Source organism: Manacus vitellinus, unplaced genomic scaffold, assembly GCF_001715985.3.
Source record: "Manacus vitellinus isolate BGI_N305 unplaced genomic scaffold, ASM171598v3 scaffold_0_pilon, whole genome shotgun sequence".
NCBI lineage: Eukaryota > Metazoa > Chordata > Aves > Passeriformes > Pipridae > Manacus > Manacus vitellinus.
In genome coordinates this window covers 17764772-17786385 of record NW_021938789.1, presented here as the reverse complement: position 1 = coordinate 17786385, position 21614 = coordinate 17764772, and the positions used below count along the sequence as shown (strand labels likewise).

At 36.2% G+C, this 21614-nt stretch overlaps 1 protein-coding gene across 5 annotated transcripts in view; it reads left to right on the top strand.

The window, feature by feature from the left end:
- The first annotated feature begins 62 nt into the window (after positions 1-62).
- PDS5A (PDS5 cohesin associated factor A) overlaps positions 63-21614 on the top strand; it is an 82523-nt gene continuing 60971 nt past the window's right edge. For all 5 annotated transcript variants that reach the window (XR_001920125.2, XR_001920124.2, XM_018068444.2 and 2 more), the window contains exon 1: positions 63-261. Coding sequence is in view for 3 of the 5 variants with exons in the window: in XM_018068444.2 (XP_017923933.1) it covers positions 142-261 (120 nt within the window). In the remaining 2 variants the exon portion in view is untranslated. The remainder of the gene's footprint in view (positions 262-21614) is intronic.

Below are 21614 nucleotides of genomic sequence, written 5' to 3'. Positions count from 1 at the left end.
CGGGCCTTCAGCGAATTGAGGGTGAGGAATGGAAAAAGAGGGTTAGAAAGTCGTTTCCATTCTGCTGAACTTTTGTTTTCTAACCGATAGAGGCCGGTAGAGGACTGTGGAGAAGGAAAGTTTATAACCAGCAGCGCCAGGATGGACTTCCCTGCTACCCAACCAAAACCTGCTGCCGACGGTAAAATCATCTACTATCCTCCTGGAGTGAAGGAGATTACGGACAAAATTACCAACGATGAGGTGGTTAAACGGTTAAAGGTGAGCATCCCCCTTTCCCTGCCACTTCTGCTCGTTAAGGTAAACATTTTTTCACTGGAATGGAGAACTGCCAGAGATTCCTTGTCCTTGTTGCCTGCAGACATTCATGGGAATACCACTTCCTTGCTTTTCCTTAAAAGAGGAAGACTCGTTTTTGTAATTCACGACTGTTCTCTTGCAAGTTCTCTCAACGCCAGAGTTGATACATTAAACTGCTAATTTGTACATGAAACACATCCACAGGTTTGGGGAGAGATCTGAAGTGGAATCATAGGTAATACTTACAGGATGTATTAGCAAAATTTTTTGGCAAGCGAGAAAGTTTTTATGAGTTTCAACACTTTAAGCAAGTATAGTAGATCTAGTTAAGGGTATTCTTGACTGAAAAGACAGGACTGTTCACAAAAAACAAAGATTAATTTCTGGATTTTTTAGATGGAATTTTGAAGTTGTTTCATGTGTAAAACCTTCCTCAGACTTTGCACTTTAATATAATACATATTGTTTCTTTCCTACTCAGTATAATTGGTGTCTGGCAAAGTTGCTAAATTTTCATAAGTAAAAGAGATTGTTATAGAAGCATCCTCTCTGCTTGTTTGACAGCATCCTGGGAGCCTCTGAGGCTTATCTCTGATTTTTATTTTGTTAATCCCTTTTTCCACTGGGAAAAAAGTGAAATGCTGCTGTGATACAGTGGTATTATTTCTTAACTCTATGCTGAAAATAGAGAATAAAGTTGAGCATTGATCAAATATTGACACAGCTCGTTTGTTAGCACCACGGTCTTTGGACCAGAAAGTTTCTGTAACCTGGGATTTGGTCCTATGCCCATATTGGATATGTAGTAATAATTTTTAGAGATTGGAAATATTCTGTCATCTGGTGATCTGTGTCCCATCACAACAGTGACCCCACAAAAACTGAAAAATAGAAACCAGAGTCTTGACTAGTCAATTAATACATTGAAAAGTTGTCTTAGCTATAAATGTGAGGAAAATGTAGAGTTTGTGCTTTACTTTGAAAGCAGCAAGGCACATGTCAGTTGTTTCATTGAAAATGAGCCTTGTTGTCCATTTACGGTTTTGTGGACAAGTCCTGCCTAGTATTTTTAAGACTCCAGTGGAATATGGCCAGTTACAGGAGAAGATCCTAGATTTGTGATTATTTAGACAGGCACCTTGGATCAAAGTCTGTGGAATGGGGAGAAGTGCAGTTTTGAGGTGCTTGTTGAAATGGGTATTCTGTTGTCCCAGTTGGAGGACTTGCAGTAGTGAGCTGTGTCATTCCTAGATAATAGGAATAATAGAATTTCAAAATCCTGTATATATGTTTTGCTGAATTCACGTGTGTGTGCATGGATTGAACATAATTTTGAGGCTAAGAGCAGAATTTTTTCTGTCTGTTTTTAATGAAATAGTGTTCAGGTGGCCAAAAGATTTTAGACTAAATGGGAAAAAATACTTTGCTAGTGCACTTACATCACTGAAAAGACAAAGATTTTTCTTACCATATTGGTACTATTTAATCTGAGTTTGAGGAAGTTTTTTGGTCAGATATTGGCTTTACTGAAGCATCAAGAAAATTGGAAGTACTGTACATTCTAGAACAAAGTAGGGTTTTTTTATGCTTTTGTATAGGTATATGTATAATCTTTATGTAATCTGTTCTTCTTTATATCAACTTGATTTATAAAAGCAAATTCATTTTGGTATCTGGAATATTATGATGATGCAGTGCATGGGATGGAAATGCTTGAAAAAGATTTGTTCAGTTAAAAGATAACTTTCCGAACTTTAAATATGACTTAATGATAAAAGCCAACTTTAGCAGAATGTACTAACTCAGGCATGAATCAATTCTTGAAACTGTAGATTTTTTGCCTGCTTGGCCACACGTGAGCTAAAGATGCTCTTATAGGAGATGTTTCTTACACAAAGTGCATAGGCAGCTTAACTTAGTGTTTTGGCCACCAGGTTCTGGATCAGTTCCTGCAGATTTTGGTTCTTTTAGTGTGTTGAAGTCATGGTCAACTTAATTGGTTACAAATTTGTATCCTTATTAGCAAATTTTCTGATATCACATCTGTATCTGTATTTTTGTGACCAGACCTCTTCTCCTAATGAAAGCTTTTCTTATTATTGGAACTTGAGACGTTCTGGGCACCTGTCCCAGAGTGCCTGAGCAGCAGCTTTTGTGCCAAGGACTTTTAAAAAGAATGTTTTTGTATCCTTTCCCTCCTTCTGCTTGGGGTTGTGGGTAGTAAAATGTAGGCCAGATACTTTCAAAGTGTTTTGATACATCTGTATGATAACATTATTACCGTTCTGAAAATGAAAATATTGAGAATTTTAAAATCAACATGCATCTTTTGAGCGATGTAGGAAGGAAAAACCTCAGGGTTGCATATGTATGGCAAATGAAACGCAAGTTCAGGTGCTTAATGGAGTCAAAGGTAGTTCTGGTGTGTTAGATTACATTGATGGGACGGTGCCTTAGAGTGGGACAGCATGTGATGTATAATTTCAGCTGCTGAGGAAGTGATTTTAACTGTGGTGTGCTGTGGCTGGGGAAGGTGTCCATTTAGTAGATCCAATCATGTTTAACCAAACTAGGCAGCTGGCATGTAGGAATGTTGAGGTTTACTGTACTTTTGACTACAAAATGATTTTTTTTTCCTTAGGTCAGTCTTCCTTTTTACAGGGCAACTCCTCAAGTTACGTAGTGATTGGTTTCAGGGCTGTAAATCCAATGCTGGCCAATTTGGGTAAGGCTTGTGGAGAGAGGTGATAACTTTTATTTAACCAAGTGATAGAAGGGGAAAACAAACGATTCTAAGGCACCCAAGTACCTCTCCTTCAGTTCCAAACCAAGCCAGCAACTAAATAAAAGTTGAGAACCGTTGGACTAGCAGTGTTATATTTCTTTCCATAAGATAGCTGAAGGTTGAAAGAAGTTTTAGAAACTTGGCATCTGCTTTGCTGTGAAGTTTCTCTACGACTACTGAAATTTTTTCAAAATGGACTTAATTTTACTGCCTTGTTAAAATTCTAGACTTGTATACTGCTGTCAGTAAACTATTACATCTCAGGTATAATTTTGCGTGATCACAAGAGAATATTTTGATGTCATTTATATAAAACTGTGTAGCAATGATGAATAAGATTTATTGTAGGGTATTTAATTGTCAGATGCACTACCACTAGCCCCATCAATCCAAAATGCATAGGGACTGACTTTTTCTGAGACCCATGTAAACAGTCCTAGTAGGTAAAGCCAGAACTGCCACCGAAAGAAGTGGCACTCTCTGGTGCTTGTCCCAACCCCAGTTCTGTACCCTCTCTACAAGTATTTGGTTTTGCTGCACACCAAAACGGATGGGTCAACAGATCCAGGTTAACCCTAACTATGTTAATTTTAACCTGAACCATTTTCTTATGTGACTTATCACGAGAGCTCACAAATAATTGGGCTGGCATAGGGGAAAAAGCAGCTTCTTTCCGTGGCAGTCCTACCTTGGAATGTTGAAGGAACTTCACAGTCAATTTGAATGTGAAAGTTTGCAAATGTTTTCTTTTGAGATAGAAGTGGGGACTTCTGCATTGTTTCTGCAAAACTATCTTGCCTGCTAGACCTTTTACCATAAAAGAAATACTATAAGATGGTGAGTTCAGGTGCAGCTTTGTACTAAAGACTATACAGTTTGGTATAAGTGTATGACAAGTCTGTAGAAAAACAGAAAATATTTACAGTGCAGGATTTTTTTTACCTGTAGATATCAGTGTAAGCAACACCGATTCATAAAATCTGTAAAAAAAAACCATTCAGGTTTTTGTTTTGAGGGGTTTTGGGGGTGGAGAGAGTGATTTTTCCTTTTGTTTTTCAGTCTGTCTAGTAGTCTTGTTCCTTTTCCCATGGTGACAGTCTGGCAAGGCATTTTCTGTGAAAAGTTTCGTTCGATTTGCACACCCCCCACACCCTTTAATTCTCTCTCCAATAGTCCCCCTGCCATCCCACCCCAAGGCCTAGCTTGTGATCATCTGGAGAAGTTAGCACTCCTGGTGTACCTTGAAGTCTTCCTTATCTTGTCCCATGGCATTTCTTAGTTATCTGATATGTATTTGTGCCAGAGTGAAACAAACACTCCCTCTCCTTCTTCCCATTGTCTTTCTGTTTGTTCCTCTTGATATTAGGTATTGGCCTCTTTGTAGTTGGGCCTGTTACATTTTTATTTTCATATCACTAGAAGTAGCTGATGCCAGCAATTTACCTTATCATGCACAGGTTTTTTAGGTATCTGTTACATAATGTTAAAATTGAGAAAGGTTATTGTTGCTATTTAAATGTTTTGGAGTAGATTGTAGTTCTGTGAGAGGAAAAAAAAGCTACTCTTTACTCACTCTGATATTTCTGCATAAGTTAATGGCCACTCTCTTAAGATTGTGTAATTAGATGGAACTTTGACCTGACCTGGCTGTGGCAAGGTAGTTATTTTGAACAAGACTGAAAAATAGAAATTAGAATATCATCTGGGAGAAGAGAGTCTGTTTTCCCTTGTGTCACACACTAGAATTTGGTATGTTTGAGGGGAAAAGGTATACACATATTAAGTATGTTGGATTGTGTTAGTTAATAAGTGCTCTTTGATGGCAAGACTTAGATGACATGGGTATTTTCATGGCTTAGACCTCTGACTTGCATGTATTTACATGCTTATATTTAAGAATTATAAGTAATTTTGTGGAGGTCATATAGCCAGGTTACAGAAATTATCTGCAGTTAATTATTCTAACAATTTTAAAACTTCCATTAATTGTATTTAACTGCAGACTGCAGTTGCAATGTTCTTGAGCTATTGCCGGCCACAGAAGCCTAAAGCCAAATTTCTAATTTGATTTTGCTCATAGTTTAATCTTTTTAATTAGTTTGACTCTTGTAACAATCAAGTTTTTCATTAACTAGGACAGGCCACTAGTCAGAGAAGAAATTGTGTTCTGATTATTTTTTTCCAATGGAATATTAACCAATTGCTTTGTAAATGTCCCAGTTTTGTCAGTCCTTAGAGGAATAGACCATGTAAGCTCACCCAGTTCACCCAGATGTTACTGAATTTCAAACTGATTGATGATGACACCCTTTGTTTTTTATCTGATAATTTTCTTTTCTTACAAGTGCATCAGTAATTAATGGCAATTTCACATGTACAATATTATTCTAATGGTTTCCCAGCAACAATAAGATAAATGTATTGTGAAAGAAAAGAAGCTGCAATTTGAAAGGGGGGGGGGGAAAAGAGGTTGCTAAATTAGAAATGATAACTTCTGATGTCTGACCACCAAAATGGACAGACTAGTTCAGAAGTCTTTATGCCCTCATTTATTCTATTATAAACCTCAGAGAATTATTAATCCTATTCTTATGCTAATGCTTTTTTTGTGAGGTGACTGCATGATGTTAATCGCAGTTAAAAGATGAGGAACTGAAAGGCTACTGAAAGGGAAAAAAACAAAACCCCAGGCCCAGAAAGACAAGCTGGCTTCGTATGCCTGATTTGGCATTTCTAAATGGTGACTTCTGAAGTGACTGTGCATTCTGTTGCATTCTACGTGTTCAGACCAGAAGTTCCTTTGATTTCAGTTACATTTCTGAGTTCCTAGCACTTTAGTAAACCAGGCCTCATCATCACTCCTTAAAAACACAGAAAATGACAAATGTTTTCTGTGAAAATTGTCTTATAGGCTGTTTAACAAGCATTGTATAGAAACATGGTAATAGGTGGGAGGCTAACATTCAAGTCTTCAGAGTTAACTGTTTGAAAATACGGCACAAATATTCCTTTTGTGCAGTATTTTTCTTCAGTTGTAGAATTCCAGGTTCAGTAAATAAGAAAGATGGCCTTTGGGCAATATGCTTCTCTACCAACAACCTTGATTAACTCCAGAAGAAGATTTTTTCTGTGAACTGAACCAAGTAATGGCATCAAGTTTTAGGTTGTGGTGTTTTGGTCTTGTTTTTTATTGTTGTGGTTTTTTGGGGTGTGTGTGTGTAATCACTTACCAAGTACTGTATTAGCATTAGGATTACAAAGTCTGACTAAAAGCTTGAGAAGTAAAGGATTATTTACCTTAGAAAAGAGATGAATAGGAGTTGTGATAACAACATACAAAATTACAAATGACAGATAGTAAATTAGGAATTTCTGGGTTTGTCCCCCTCCCATGAAACAGAAACAAACTGTTAAAAGGCTAAATATTTCTTAGGGACATACTGGAAGGCTGCAGCAGACCAGAGCTGTTCTAATGTTGTCTTTAGTGTACGTGACATGATTTAATCATATAAATCCCTTTAGGTGGGTGTGTCTGTCAGTATCTATTTTTATGGTATAATGTGGGAGACTTTTTGTGTATTTAAATATTTTCAATAAAGTTTGGATACGCAATCCTTGACATATCGCTGCACTCTTACGAGGAATTTGCATCCATGAGTTTGCAAAGATTGATAAAGGAAGTGCTCATCTCTCAACAGCAATACAAAGTGAAAGAAAAAACTATCCCTGGGCTTGCAGACAGGAGGTGATGGATAGGAAGGGAAATCAAAAGTATCTGAGGTTACTTTTCTGCCTCATCTACTTGAATCAATCCATACTATTTTGTCTGCTTAATGCCTATGTGCATCTTCTTCTGTGAAAAAGAAAAACAATAGGCAAAATAACTAGCATATCCTTGGTTCACAATATATATTATAGCAATTTTGGTAGTTAAAGAAACCAAACTTTTGTCTAGTCCCCAGTCTGTTAAACATTCTTCATATATGATTTTTCTCTGGACTGCAATACCTTGTTAATCACCATTGTTACCTAGAAATCTAAACCACATGCTTATTATTGGTGTCACTCAAAGCAATATGTGTTTGCTGGCTTTGCAGCTGCAGTAAACTAATAAATTGTATTCCCACTGCTGTGCTGACATCAGAATTTGGCTATTGCAAAGATGTCTTAAGCATGATGAAGTACTGTTAAAACTAAACAAAGATAAAATTGGCACAAAGTATGTTTCTTCTCAGTAATGAAGATTGAAAACTTTCAGATACCTAGATAGTATGGGGATATTCTAAACTTAGGTTTTATTTATGAGAGACAGAAGATGCATACTTATCTGATGGAGATGCCAGAGGGATCGGTTTTGCAGCCACAGTGGGAAGAAAAGAGTCATTCAAATTTACTGTGAATACTGATCAACCTTTTTAATGTCATACTCTGAAGTGAGTTCCTGTTTCTTTCTGGTTGTTCAGTTACATTATCTAATCTTAATCGTAATCTGTTGTCTTCCATGGATAGAGCCTGTCACATTTGCTGAAATACAGTTTGGAAGTCATTAGCAATTTTAGACCTTAACGTTTTTAGTATTGTATTTTAATACCTAATGGTAGAAATTATGCCATCTATCTCCAGGAGATTTACCAAAACTTTCCAAACAGTTCAAACAGACAAAAAGTTTTGTACTGCCAGATTACATTGATAAGCATTAGAAGATACATGTCTTTTCTATTTATCAGTAATTTTTTGAACAGGCGCCAATACTGAAGATGAAAGAGAAGGATCATTTTTAAAGGATTTTGGAGAAGTTTAGAGTTTTGCCCCCACACCATTCTTTGCTGCACTTGAAAAGTGCAGATGCTTTTAAAAAAAAAGTCATATTAGTGCTTAGTAGTATAACCGTTTCCTTGCAGTCATTAAAGAATTCTTTCCTCTGCAGTTGTAGTCTCTGTCTGTTTTACAGCTCTCTGTGGGAATAACCTGATTGACCATCAGGGAATAGCTGGACATCTGCAGGTCTACAATATTTTTTTTTTAATATTGCGTAACTTACTGGTCTTAAAACTGTTCTATCAGTGCATCTAACATGAGAGACCATTGAAAAACCAAGTTGTGCTTACAATGAAAATCTTATTACTGTTGTTTTAAGTACCTGGGAATCAGTCCCTCAAAACCAGGAGGAAAACGTGTTTTTCAGTTTACTTTGTATAAGTAATAATTCTTCGCCTGCAAAAATGTTTTTAGCTTGCTTTTCTAATGAAATAAGTTTAATTTCTTTGTTACTGATTTAAGTTACATTAGTTCAAAACTTTGTGGCAGTTTGGCAGAGGTTTCAGAAATGGAACATTTGTCTAACTGGTGCTGAGCAGAACAGAGACATCCAAATCCAGTTTACACAAAGGAAAATGGACCAGCACTGTGAAGTGTTTCAAAAGGCAGCAGCCCCTGTGCTAGCTGGAATAAATTCAACTAATTGCTGCACGGGTGTTTCAAATGTTGTAGGAGATGTGCTGCCTGCTCCCCAGTTCTCCAGGCACGGTGCCTGGGGGGAAGTGGGCAGGGAGTGCAGGAGGATGAGAGAAGGGCAGCAGAAGGGAGTGAGTTGGAAGCCCGCTCGGAGGAGAGTGATGGAGAACAGATCTGTTGGAAATCAGCCAGTGGTAATTTTGCTGCTTGTGATAAAATTACTTTCATATTGCAGCAGTACAGAAGGTAAACAGGTAAAATAAAGCACAAAAACTTTTTAATACTCTTTAACCCATGAACTGGTAGTGGGCTGTGCATGGTATTTGAAAATATTACTAGTTTTTAAACTTAAAGTGGTGTTTTTTAACAATTGAAAATGACACCTATATTCTTTGATCATCTTGATGAAAATTGCTTATGCAATATGGTATTACAGAAAGGGTAAAGCAAAAATGAAAAAAGAAAGCCGACCAAAAAACCCAAACAACTCAAAAGTAGCTAAAAATCTCAAAAGCTCTTTAGTTGTTGTTTTGTGTAGTACTTTTTTACATAATTAACTTTTTCAGGGTTTTTTTGGTTACTTAGAATCATGATGATGGTGCAAATGCTGAAGAAAAATGTGTGCAGTGAAAGTAGAGTTGAAGTTAGGAAGTGCTTAGTATAAAGAAATTTTGCAATTTGAGCATTATGATGATGTCATAGTGTGGATGTGAAAATAAGTTTGTTATAATAAGTTGTTCCTTGAAAAAAATAAGTTAACTGGCTTTACTTGTACCAATTCAATGAAAGGAAAATGTGGTTGTGTATTTCCTCTTAAAATTTTTACTCTATCTTCTTGTAGATAGAATAGTCAAAGTATGGTAAATCTTGTTATTTTAATATGATTTTTTGTTTTAACTGTGTTTTTCTTCTACTGTTTGAAAATATATGCATGTACTTAATTATCTAAAATGCATTAATGGTTCATAATAAACTCATTGAAATTTAATCAAAATATATTAATAATTTACTAGGAAATTATTTGAAAGTAAACTTTGAGGAATATAATAATTGTTCTTTTCTTGTAATTTAAACCTGATTTTCGATCACTTAACTCTGACTGCAGTGCCTTTTTGTGGGCCTTAGTCCTATCAGTCATAAAGGAAGTAATTTTTGTTTAAAAACTTTGCTTACATGACATAGTGAAGAGTAATAATTCAGAAGTTATGCTGCTTTGTTTACACAATGGCACAATGTATCGTGGAGTACGTGAAGGGAGGTTTAATTCTTAAGCTGTTGCAGTCATAAGAATAAAGTAAGTAAGCTCATTGCTTACTATTGATGGCAGAAACTATTCAGCGTTCTGGGGGGAAGTGGAAAAGGTGACCCTATGTGGTTGCTTTTTGACAGGTGGTTCTTACTCACCACTGAAGTGCTGCAGAATTAGCATTCATTCACCTACAAGGCAAAACAAAGAAATGCAAGGCAGCTTTAAAGCTTTTCTTCTGAAAATACATGTGTATTTAAATTCCTAATTTGTTGATCCTTTGTAAATGTAGTTGGCATGTGTCACTATTCCTGAAAAACTTCTAATCCATCTCTTCTCAAAAGCTCCCACTTCTGCTATTGCCAGTAGAATTCCAGTGGCAAGAAAAGAAGTACTATTTTTGCTCATGTGAAGTCACTAGAGGAAGGTTTAGGAGCTGTTAGTTACTTTTTTTTCCTTAGAAAATCCATGTAGACTATGAAAGTAGGCATAACTCTGCAGCCTAAGGGAAAGTGGGAAATCTGGAAATAAGATTTCAGCTTTGTTCCACTTGGAACTGGTAGTCTAGACTGCTGTTAAATTATGAGAATTTTGCTTTAGGAACTGGGAGGGTTCACCAAGTACAAAAACTGTATATCTGAGAATATATACACATTGATACAACTGGAAGTAGGTCAGTAGAAAACCTAATAAGTTGTTAAAAAAATAGAAGTGAAAATCAAGTTTAATGTCTGTGTTTCTGAACCTCAGTTTCAGGGAAGTGGAGGTGGTGTGTAATGTTTTCCAAAGTAATGGTCTTTCAGTCCTAGCCTGTGTTTCCCTTTAAAGGCTAAATCACCTTCAGTCAGATTACAGATTAAAAAGGCTACCATTTAATTTTGTTTTATTTTGACACTTCCACCTGCTGTTCTTAGTTTACATTCCTGTGCAAATGGGATTATTCTCTGAGTTGGATATGTTATGTAGATTAAAGCATACGCATCCCAGAATTGCAGCTCTGTGTGTCTGATGCTAAAATTGGTTTCTGATACCCATATACATCTGTGAGGATGGAGTTCTCCACTAGCAGTGGAGCTGGTTTGAGAGGCACCTTCAGGGAGTCTAATTCACAGGCTCTACCTCCTGAGAATTCATACCATGAACCTGTGCCCTAATTCACATTGTCTTGAGACTCTTCTGAGTCACTCTGACTTGAGTCTGTATGAGGGCTATCGTACTTCTCTTTCTGTATACTAAATTAATGCCTCTCAACACTTTGATTAAAAGCCTGGCATCATTCAGCATCCCCATAAAACTAATTTTAAAAGTAGCTTCAAAATTTTAGAAATTAAGACAATATTAATTGCTAGTGCCTTTAGAGGATTTGTTGAGAGTTTCCCCACTATTTTTCATCATCTTTATCAATTTTCTGCTCAAAAATGAAGCTATGGGCAAAAATAATTTCATTAGGAAGGTAAAGATGTGGAGGGGTAGTTAACGACAGGTTACTTCTGCAGAATATTGCAAGTCAGTTTAGTAATCTGAGTTGACCTGTATAATGGATATTTTAACACAGTCAAAAGGAAGTTAGTTTACCTAAAAATAATTTTAAAAAAATGCTAATTCTCTTTATAGTCTGTCAGAATTGTGTTCTGGAAGCTTGTCATCCTGACACTGTTGTACCTGACTACTTTGAGTACTCTTAATTTGCTGCTACTACTTAAGGAAACAGTTGCTCATCTTCACTGCAGCTATTGCTGTTCAGAATTGTTTTCCTTATTTGCATCAGCAGCACTCTTTAAGTCATAGAAAAAGACTAGGGAAGAGACTAGTCTTCCCTAGTAGAGACTAGGGAAGGGAAAGTGGTATAGTTGGAAAGGATGGAGTTGCTACAGCAGAAGCTGGAGAATTGCACTGAATGTGGAAGCACAAACACCAGAGCCAGCATTTCCAGCCAGTGAAGTACTCTTGCTACTTGTGGACCATCCTTTTCCACATGCCAGCCTAGATGTGTCTGTGGCCTGCAGGATACTGCATTGTGGAAGTGATCCTATTCAAAAGCAGTCATTTTTTGCCACATAAGTTTTCATTTGGATTAGTGTGACTTATACAGTCACCTACTACCCCCTCCTTGCTTTGGCAGAAGCTATATGACAATCTTGAGGTGGCAGAACTGTTACTTGTAGTGACAGCCTAATTTGGAACACTATGTTCATTGGGTCTGACCTTACTAAATCAACTTTAGGTTTCATTAAACTGCACCCTGAGATTAGGCTGAAGTAATGTCACCCTTCCCTATCCATTTTTACAGCCATGTAGTGAACTGGTTCAAGAAGCAGATGAATCTGAAAAGTAACCTGGCCAGAAAACAAAATTTTTCAGTAGTGTCACTGATCAGTCACATACAGGAATAATAGAGGGACGAATCTGACAGATTTGGGTTGACTCACACAGCCATGACACTGCACCCTAAGAAATTCTACAGACGTCCACCCACCTCCCTCTATTTGTGAGGCAGTATCTGTAAAAAAAGAAAAGTGTCTCTTGTTTTGGGGAGCTGCAAATGTGTGTGCAGTGAATGATGTACTGGCCTTCCATGTCTGAGAAAAGAAACTAAGAAACAGAGGAGAATATTCTCTGGTTGCAAACAATGGAAATCAGTGCTGTGTTTGTACTCAAATGTGTGTATTTTGCTGGTGTCAGTAATTTTGAGCTAATGTGAATGTTGTGGAATCCACATGAATTTTCTAATGTTTATCTGTCTGCTGTAATAGATCATACAATTCATCCTAATACATGATTGCTTTAAAAATAAATTGATTTTTATATTGGAATTGAGACTTGATGTAGCAGTAAGTAGAGAGAGATACTTAGATACACCTCCCCTTCCTCTAGGATTGTTAGGTTTCCTCCTTTTCCCCCTTATTGTCTTTTCCATTAGTACAGAACAAGCAATTTGAGGTTTCAGTGTTTTTGAGGCCTCCCTACACCTGATGGTTCACAGTTCTGTACCAGTATTACGAGTATGAGATGTGGTCTGTGATGTTTAGGCTGGTCTTTTCCTGTTCTGCAGTCCAAACTACTGAGTCTTGTGCCGTGACTTGAACTAGAGTAGGCGGTACAGGCCAGTGCTTGCAAACAGATTTGTCTTCATGCCAGCTCTCATTCTTACTGTTTTTCTCTTCCTGATCCCTGCTGTAGTTGATTGTTCTTTAAACAAAGACATGTGCTAACTTACAGGATATGTATCTGTCTGTAGGGGAATATGTGTGTGCATATGTACACAGAGATGAATCTTTTATTTCCAGATAATCATACATGCAAAAAAATTGTACTACCCAGCAGATTAGGCACCATAAATAGCTTTCTCCCCCTAAGCATGAACTGATAATATGCAAGTAGTAGAATCATTTCATGTGTCATCCCAAAACCAACATTATTAACACTCCACAGGGCTCCTAGCAGGAATAGACCATGAGTTTACTCCTGCACATGAAGCTCTTCCAGAATAATTATTATTCTTTAGGTCATTTAACTAAAATATTTTACACTTCAGGGCCTGAGAGTTGAACCGAACATATTGTTAAGGACTCCTTGATAGGCCAGAAATCCAGCAGCTGTTGAAAGATGTCACATAATTTTATTTATTCTTCAAAGAGACAGTGTTTACAAGGAGCTTGCACTTTTGTGGTGGTTCTATGCATTGAAATTCTGTAGTTGCCAAACTTCATCCAACCTTAGAACTGAATTTTCCCTGCTTTTCTGGTAGTAATGTCTTTGTGTATGGAAACTTCTATGAAAATAGCTGCATGGGAATGCTGCCAGAAACTTTTGGATGAAGTTATATGGATAATTTTGATTATACAAATCCTCCCTTTGAAATAATTTGATTTCACTTCATATTATGGGGTTTGTGGCTTGTTGGTTTTAGTTGTTTCATTTTTGTATTATTATTAAAGTAAGCCTTTACTTGTACTCTTCAATGTAGAAAACTTAAAAGTAATGCTTAAGAAATGAATGTCTGGATGTATTCACCTCTCAGCAGCATATCGGGATTTCCTGGGTTCAGTCTTTTTGTTTGTAAATGGCTTTTGGGTACATTTATGGGAAGCTAGATGGAGACTAATACCAATTTTCCTATAAACTGCCTTTGTGCTGTCTTAATTCTGACCAGACTGCTTGTAAAACCATCATACTACAAAGGAGGGGTGAAGATGTTCTGGGTTTCCTGGGCTTCTCCGAGGTTGCTGACTAGAAGATACTGCTTTCTCATCCTAGAGAGGTGATAAGCATACAGGATACAAAATGCTTAAGTTGGAAGAGTACTTTAGTAATGGAAAACTACTTTTCTACTGCTTGGTCTCTCAATACCTGATTAACACGAGAATCAGCTGTCTTCTGACATCTGAAAGCAGCTCCTAAGCAAATTCAAAACAAATCTTGTAGACACAGTGTCAGCAATATGCAGGTGGCCAATACCTGGTTTGAATATTACTCTATGATATTACCATTTTTGAACTCTATGTGTGAGCAGTCAGAGCTCTGGCAAAAGAGAGATGCTTGAAGTTAACGCAGAGCAAGGCAGTGGTTTCAAGCAGGCAGCAGGAAGCATTTTTCTCCATACCTCAGTTTTTTTTGCTGGATGTTTCCCTTTGGTACTTCTTTTTGATCCTTAGTACAGGGTAGTACTTACCTTTAATGAGGGAAGTACCAATAGTGGTACCTGGGAGTAACACCTTTTCAGTTCTCTACTTGGTTAGGAATTACAGCCCTATCCAGATTATGGTTATTTGCTCTAACCAGAAACAGAATTCTGTGATTAATCTCATCATGAATGTTATCAGTATTTTGAGACTATCGAATATAAATGCTGAAGCATTTTCATCAAATAAGTTACTTGGTCAGCAACTGCTTGTTGTTTCCTCCTAACTACTTTTCCATAAAATTTATTGTCCAGTATTAGGTCTCAGCCATTTTCTTTAAGGTGCTAAATGGCTTCAGCTTAATGCCTGAGTTTTAGACACTAAAGATTGTAGTTGACAGGTTTTATTTCTCGATCATAAATCTTAGCCAACAGCATTTTTCATTTTTAGGATGTCCACTGAACTCCTGCAGCTATTGAAGAGTATTGCAAACCTTCACAATCTGTAGGTCAAAGTGCATTTCTGAATTCCTTCTTCCTCTCTGTGAAGATGCTCTGCAAAATGTTTTGATTTTGAATTAAAAAAAAACAAGACCACCAATTCAATCAGAATTAAATAGGGCATTGTTATATTTTTCTTTTTAGGATGGGAAGATGAGAAAGCAAACATAGCAAGGTACATTCCATAGGGGCTTTTTTTGTAAACGGGTTCAGTATAACAGTACATGGTTTGCATGCTATGATCATGAGAGTGATTAAAAAAAATTAAAACAAAATACACAAAAAAACCGGAAAAACAAATTCCAGAACAGGAATGAAGACGTTTCATCCTGTTTTGGCTTTTGAAGCATGATAACAATGGAGCTTCATGTATTTGAAGTCTTGTATGAGCAAACTTAAGGGAAACATAATACCTTTATGTGGGATTCAGGACCAAAAGGCAATAACTGTAGTATCTACAATGTTTTTAGATAAGAAAGGTTAAATTTTGTGTTTTTATGTAATGTCTCATGTATACGTAAGAAAGACTAAGTGGTTTGTTTTGACAGTCACCTGGTCAATTAGTTGTCATTCTTCTGCATAGTATGTGAAAGAGATCTGTTGTGTCCTTTTAAAGGTAACATTTTCAAATTTCCCAATCATTGTTTTTTAGGATATTTTATATGTGTTAGCTACATTTTGAATCTTCAGCATATGCATGTGGACTACTGCTCTGAGATCACTGCAGCTGAGCAAGTGAAGTTGTCTCTGTCATTTTTGAGTCATAAAAACAAAGATCATTTTTAAATAAGGTGTTATTTTGGCTTCAGGCTGCTTCAGTCCAGTACTCTGGATGAAGTGTGTGCTTTCTTGTGTGTTCTGGGCAATCATAATTTTTTAGGCTGAGGCTTGCTGTCTTCTTTGTAAGCTTCTCAGATATCTCTTTGACACTGTCTCTTTGTCACAGATGCAGATGTTTGTGAAATGACCAAATCTTCTGCCACTGGGTACCAAATTTATGTTCATGCTTGGGGTACAGCTTGGCATTGTTTTGGATGTCTAATTTAAATATAAAGGGAATCAACTACATCTCCCAGCTATTTAGAGTGAAGGCAAAAGTTACTGGGCAGTGGTACTGTTGTAGTGCTAGAATTTATTGAGTGAGTTTAACTGTACTATGAGACTCAGAAACTGTAAAATTTAATGGGTAACAAAACATTTTATTTCTAATAAAGTATTAAACTAGATGCTAAAGTAACTTTAGGTGCATAACCTCAAGATCCTCTCTCTAGTCTCACCTCCACTGTGGTTTTGTACATTGAAATTTCTCAAATTTTGTCACGGAGATAAGTGATTTTTCTGAATGAACATGCCAAAGCGTTTTGCCAATACAGAGCTACTATGCCTCAAGTGCTTTTTAAAGTATGTTGGACCTTTAAAAATTTTGTGTGATTTTGTGTGATTCCTGTTCTTTAAGGATGTTGCTGGCAGCTATTTAAGTTATCTTTCATACTTGCGGGTTGCTGATTCCAGCAGTGTAGTTTAGTGAAAAGTTATTTTCAACTAGATTCAGCATGATCAATTCTGAGGCTGAACTTAAATGGTGTATTTAAAATATATAAATTAAATACTAAACACATAAGTAGTGTATTTTCTAATAAAAAACAGTAAAAGACTTTCCAGCCTTTAGCTTTGAGAAATCTGCCCAATTTGAGTTCTTTGTTACATAGTTACATGATTTTATTTCCCCCCAGAAAAATTATTCAGAGATAATGAAATTGTTACACTAATTGGAGAGCTTCAAAGTAAAGCAGAAATTAATGTAGAGGTCAAAATGAGAAAACACTGCATGATGCAGGTGATGTGAGTAGATTCACCAAGAATGGATTGGGAAGATTGTCTAATGGTGGATACCTGATGTCTGAGTGACAGTGGTTATACTCTCACTATATATATAAGTCTTTATCTGAATTCTCTTTCTAGCAGAGAAGGGAAATTGAAGTGCTCTCTATGATTTTTGGGACACTGGTGATCTTTATATATTTCACAAGTGAAGCTTTAATACAAGAAGGCTCCTTAGTGGAACCTTTTAAAAAACTTCAGTCATGCTTTGAAAACGTTCTTAAAAAGACAAAAACAGCCTTGTGTTAATGCTTTATATCTGATATACTGCCTGCTTCTTATCTTAGCAAAATCAGTAGCTATAAAGCTGTGTGATTACATATGAGGAATGTTGAGGGACAGGTACAGCATTATGGTCATTCTCTAGCTATCCAAGGGAAGGAATTTGATGGAACTGATAGGCAAAATAGTTGCAGAACTCTTATGGAAACCAGGAGTTACTTGAAGTTCTCAAAATATTAGAGAATTCCCAGACAAGACTTTATTAGCCCATAATTAAAATAACTACCTAAAATCAATGAAGTCACCACTACTCTGGGATTTGACACACTGTCTTCTAAAACGGTATTCCTAATCCAGAAAGGAATAATAGTGCTCTGTAAAAGCAGTAATTTGGTTGTTTTTTCTTCAGTTGGGTAAAAAGAGAGTCATGATTTTGTAAACAGAGTACATATTTTGGATGGGAGATAATTTTCAATCAGCTCAAGGTAGCAATATTGCTTGAAAATACCACTAAAATGTTTAGCAAAGTTAGAAACAAGTGAAAACATAGTCCTCTTACTGGTGATTGGGTGTAAATGTCAAGACTCAGCAAATAAAAATAGGTATGAGATAGAGACATGATGGGAAAACCTGGGGTTTTTTCTGTCTTCCTTTCTTTTCCTTGGTCTCCTGCCTCTGTCTTTTCATTTTTCATTTTTATTTTTTCCTTGGACATACAAATGCAATTACTCCCATACCCAAAATGGAAAAGACTACATTTTAGTTTGAAATACTATATCATAAAATGTACAGTAAAAACATTAAAAAACAACATTTTAAATACTGTCATGTAAAGTCCATCAAAATGCTTTCTATAAATATATTAATTTTGAAATATTTCTCTGCTTTTAATATTACCAGTTATGGTGGTAATATGAATTTCTTGAAGAATTTTCATATTGTTCTTTGCTACTTACATTATAATAAAATGCACAGACTTATCATATTAATTTTAGAGGCTTATTTCTCAGAAAGTGAATATCGTACACATAATTATTCTGTCTTTATCATCATCCTGTTGCTGAGCACTGTGGATTTGGCTTTCCTATCCTTATATAAGCAATAATAGTGTCTTATTTTTCCTTTAGTCTCCCACCTCATTTTAATGACAATATTTACAATGGAAAATTTCTTTAAAATATTTTTTTAGTATTTTTGTTCATTTTACATGTATCAGAAATCAGTCTCCTACTTAGGGATACTTGTAATTATTCACAGTAAAATAATTTAGGCTTACTAAATGAATTCTATGAATACAGTGCTTTCCATATACTTATTAGACATAATTTTCTTCCTCCTCATTAAAGAATTAAATAAGACTTACAAACAGGAAACCATTCTCAGATATGTTTCAGGTCCAGTTTTTTAGGCATCAGTTTTTTCCTGTGCTTCAAGATTTTCCAGAAACTTTGTTTTTAATGGGGCTGCTTTAAAATAAAATGAAACCACAAGATGCACGCAGAGTAAGGAAATTGTTGTGTTTTGCCTTCAGTCCATTCTGTAGTGCCTTAGTTCTGAGCTTGGTACCTGCCTGAAGGCAAAGCTGTGGGGTTTTTTTGTATTTCTAATACAGATAATTGTGTGCAACAGGTAGCCAAATTTTCTGGTAAAATAGTGCTTCATTGGAGAAGGATAATTCATCTGAATAGAAATTCTTTGCAGCAGTGCATGTAGTTTGGTAGGTGCAGTAGCTGGTTCCTCACCAGCTGCTGGCAGAAGTTTTCTGCAGTGTCCACGTCAACCAGTGCCTTCTGAGGAGCTTGTTCTGGTTTGATGTGCTGTTGGTTAGGGGTTTTTTGTAGTTCTTGCTCGTTGGTAGTCTTAGTTTTGATTGTGAAAGATGAAGGCTTTTTACAGTTTTACAGTTCTGATTTTTGTCCAGCCTTTCACATGGGAATGGAAACTCAGTTTCTGCATTCTATGTAGTCATATGACAGTCTCGTACTATGACTCCAGTAGGTGACAGCAGCATAGCCAAAAATTTTTAGTGCAGTTTTGTCACTAGGTATGGTTCATGCTGGAGTTTCACATTATTTGTCCCCTGATTTTTCAGTCCTAAGGCGCAGTGGAATCTGGCTCCTAAAGAAACCAGAAAGACTAGTGTTACAGCTGAAGAGTATTTTCTTGTTGACCATGGTACCTTCTGGTGCTACTGAGTGTGATGGTATTATGTGTGATTACTGGACATTAAATGAGGTCCATGAAAGAAATTTTAATGCCTTTTTTCTCTTACTGCTACAGACTGTCCAATCAGAGTTAAAGATTGAGGTACAAATATTTCACATAATTTTATGCTTCGATAGGTATAGCAAGTTTTCAACTCAGCACCACTTACAAGATTGCTGAAATAGAAAAACTCGGTTTTCTTAGAAAAAAATATCTTTTTTTGGACTCATTTTTTGGTTGTGTTGAAACACAAGTAGGGAACAGCATGGTGTGCTTTATACATGCCCCACTTTTGGATGACTGAGTCAGGAAGACTATCATGTACCATGGGATGCATCTGCACTGCAGCGTAGAAAAAGACATGAATATAGTCTTTAAAACATCAGTATTGCTGGCAGCATAGCTCTCTAGTTGTGTTTTAATGTGAAACTCTAACGCATAATTGCGTTGTGAGAACTGATCCTTAAATACTCACTTCAAAATGAATCCTTACAGTCAATTCACAGTAGAAATGCAAATGCCATTTTTGTTCTTGTCCAGCACCACTTTCTCTTTGGAAGAGGAAATGAATTATCACCCAGCAGTGAATTGGTTATAAAGAATTCTCTCTAACATCTGGATGCTATTATCAAAGTACTTGGGAAACTTCATATGGAAATAGGAACTACTGCACCATGAGGATACGATTTTAAGAATTTTTGGGGTTTGCCCCAGCCACATATAACACTTGCCAGTATAGCTAGGGAAAAAGGACTAGTTAATGAAATGCTTCTAACTGATGATGTCTTGAATTATCATTAGAATGTTTTAAAAAATAGGCTCTTTCAAGTCCCTCTGCAAATACTCTTATGTATCTACGTATGTGGAAGTGAAGTTTCTGAAAACTTAGATGACTTTCAGTGTTTTAATTTATGAACCTTCTTAGAGTATTTCAATTGTTAATCTTTGGCAGGAAAAGTGTAAAGAATTCCATGACAAATCTTCCCAGTAATAAAGACTGGTAATAAATACTGCTGAAAACTGAATTGCTTAAAAAATTAAAATAAAAATTGGTGCTCTGGCACTACACTTAAATCATGAATGTGTAAGAGATCAAGAATAGTATTAATATTAAAAGATCACGTGCTGATAAGTATATGCACTGTCTTTTCATTATTTGAGAAATATACACACATTGTTAAAATGGGTGATTTGATCCCACAGTATTATAGTTTGTGTCATAGAAAATTGTGTGAAACAGTTTAAAACTGGGATAATAAAATACCTTCAGGATTTCAGTATTGGTAAGGCCAAACTAGGAATACTTCTCAATGTTTCTTATGCTAAAACAACTTAAAAAGGTCTTGAATTGAGTAGCCAGGTATTGTCATGCATTAAAAGCTGATTGTAAGCAAAAAGTAAATATCAGTAAATAATTTTTATTATTGACAAACCATACAGTGACCTATGTTGGATAGTACTCTGCACACTTGAAAACCTTGTAGCTGTTTGGGAAATGTGATGAGGTGTTCATCACAACCAGGGAGAATTTTGCAGAATTCCTGTTAAGTGAGATAATTTGAGTGGGGCGAATCCAAGTGGAAGCTTTTAGGTTCAATGTTGATTAAAGCAAGGTAACAAATAGTGAGAGAAAACAAAACTCTTTACTGACTTCATGAAGTTGTAAAGGACTAAATCAGGAGATACTTATGTATCAGTCAAGAGCACTTAGTGAAATCTTTGACTCAAAAGCTTCTGTTGAAAAATCTTATAGAATTTAATGCCGGCTAAGGAGCCAAATGGTAAACACTATGGGTGTTATGCATCCCTTATATAAATGAAATATATGTGCAATACTGAAGTTACAGTAAATCTTTGCCTCCAAAGCTGTGAGATGAGGATGTGATGAGAATGATAAGAACCTGGAAGGCAAAGAAAGTGGTGGCCTAGAAAGGTGAATGGGGAACCTCTGCTGTCTCAGGTCATGATACAAACCCAGGAAATACATCATTAAATTAAAACAAGTAAGTTAATTGATACATTGCATACGAGTTTTGAAAATTACCATAACTATGTATTTTTGAGACCTTGAATTTAAAATGATCAGTGATCAAATCTTATGCCAGTTACTACTGAATAGAGGTACAGGTAAATTTTCTGGCAGCCTACTAGGACTCGGATATAGCTGCCCATTTCAGGCTTCATGTGCTTACCGCTATTAAGTTCAAGAATTTGTGTCACTGTTAGATTGTTTTTTAAGAGTTTGTGCACTGGAAGACTAAGTAATTCTTCCCTTCCTGGTCTTGGCCATTGAATTCTATCTACCTTCCCTTCTACTAACTCTGGAATGTATCAGATATGTCTGTGATCTAACTGTGCCTGTCAGAAAATTATCCAGGACTTTTTCCACGGAGTTTTTC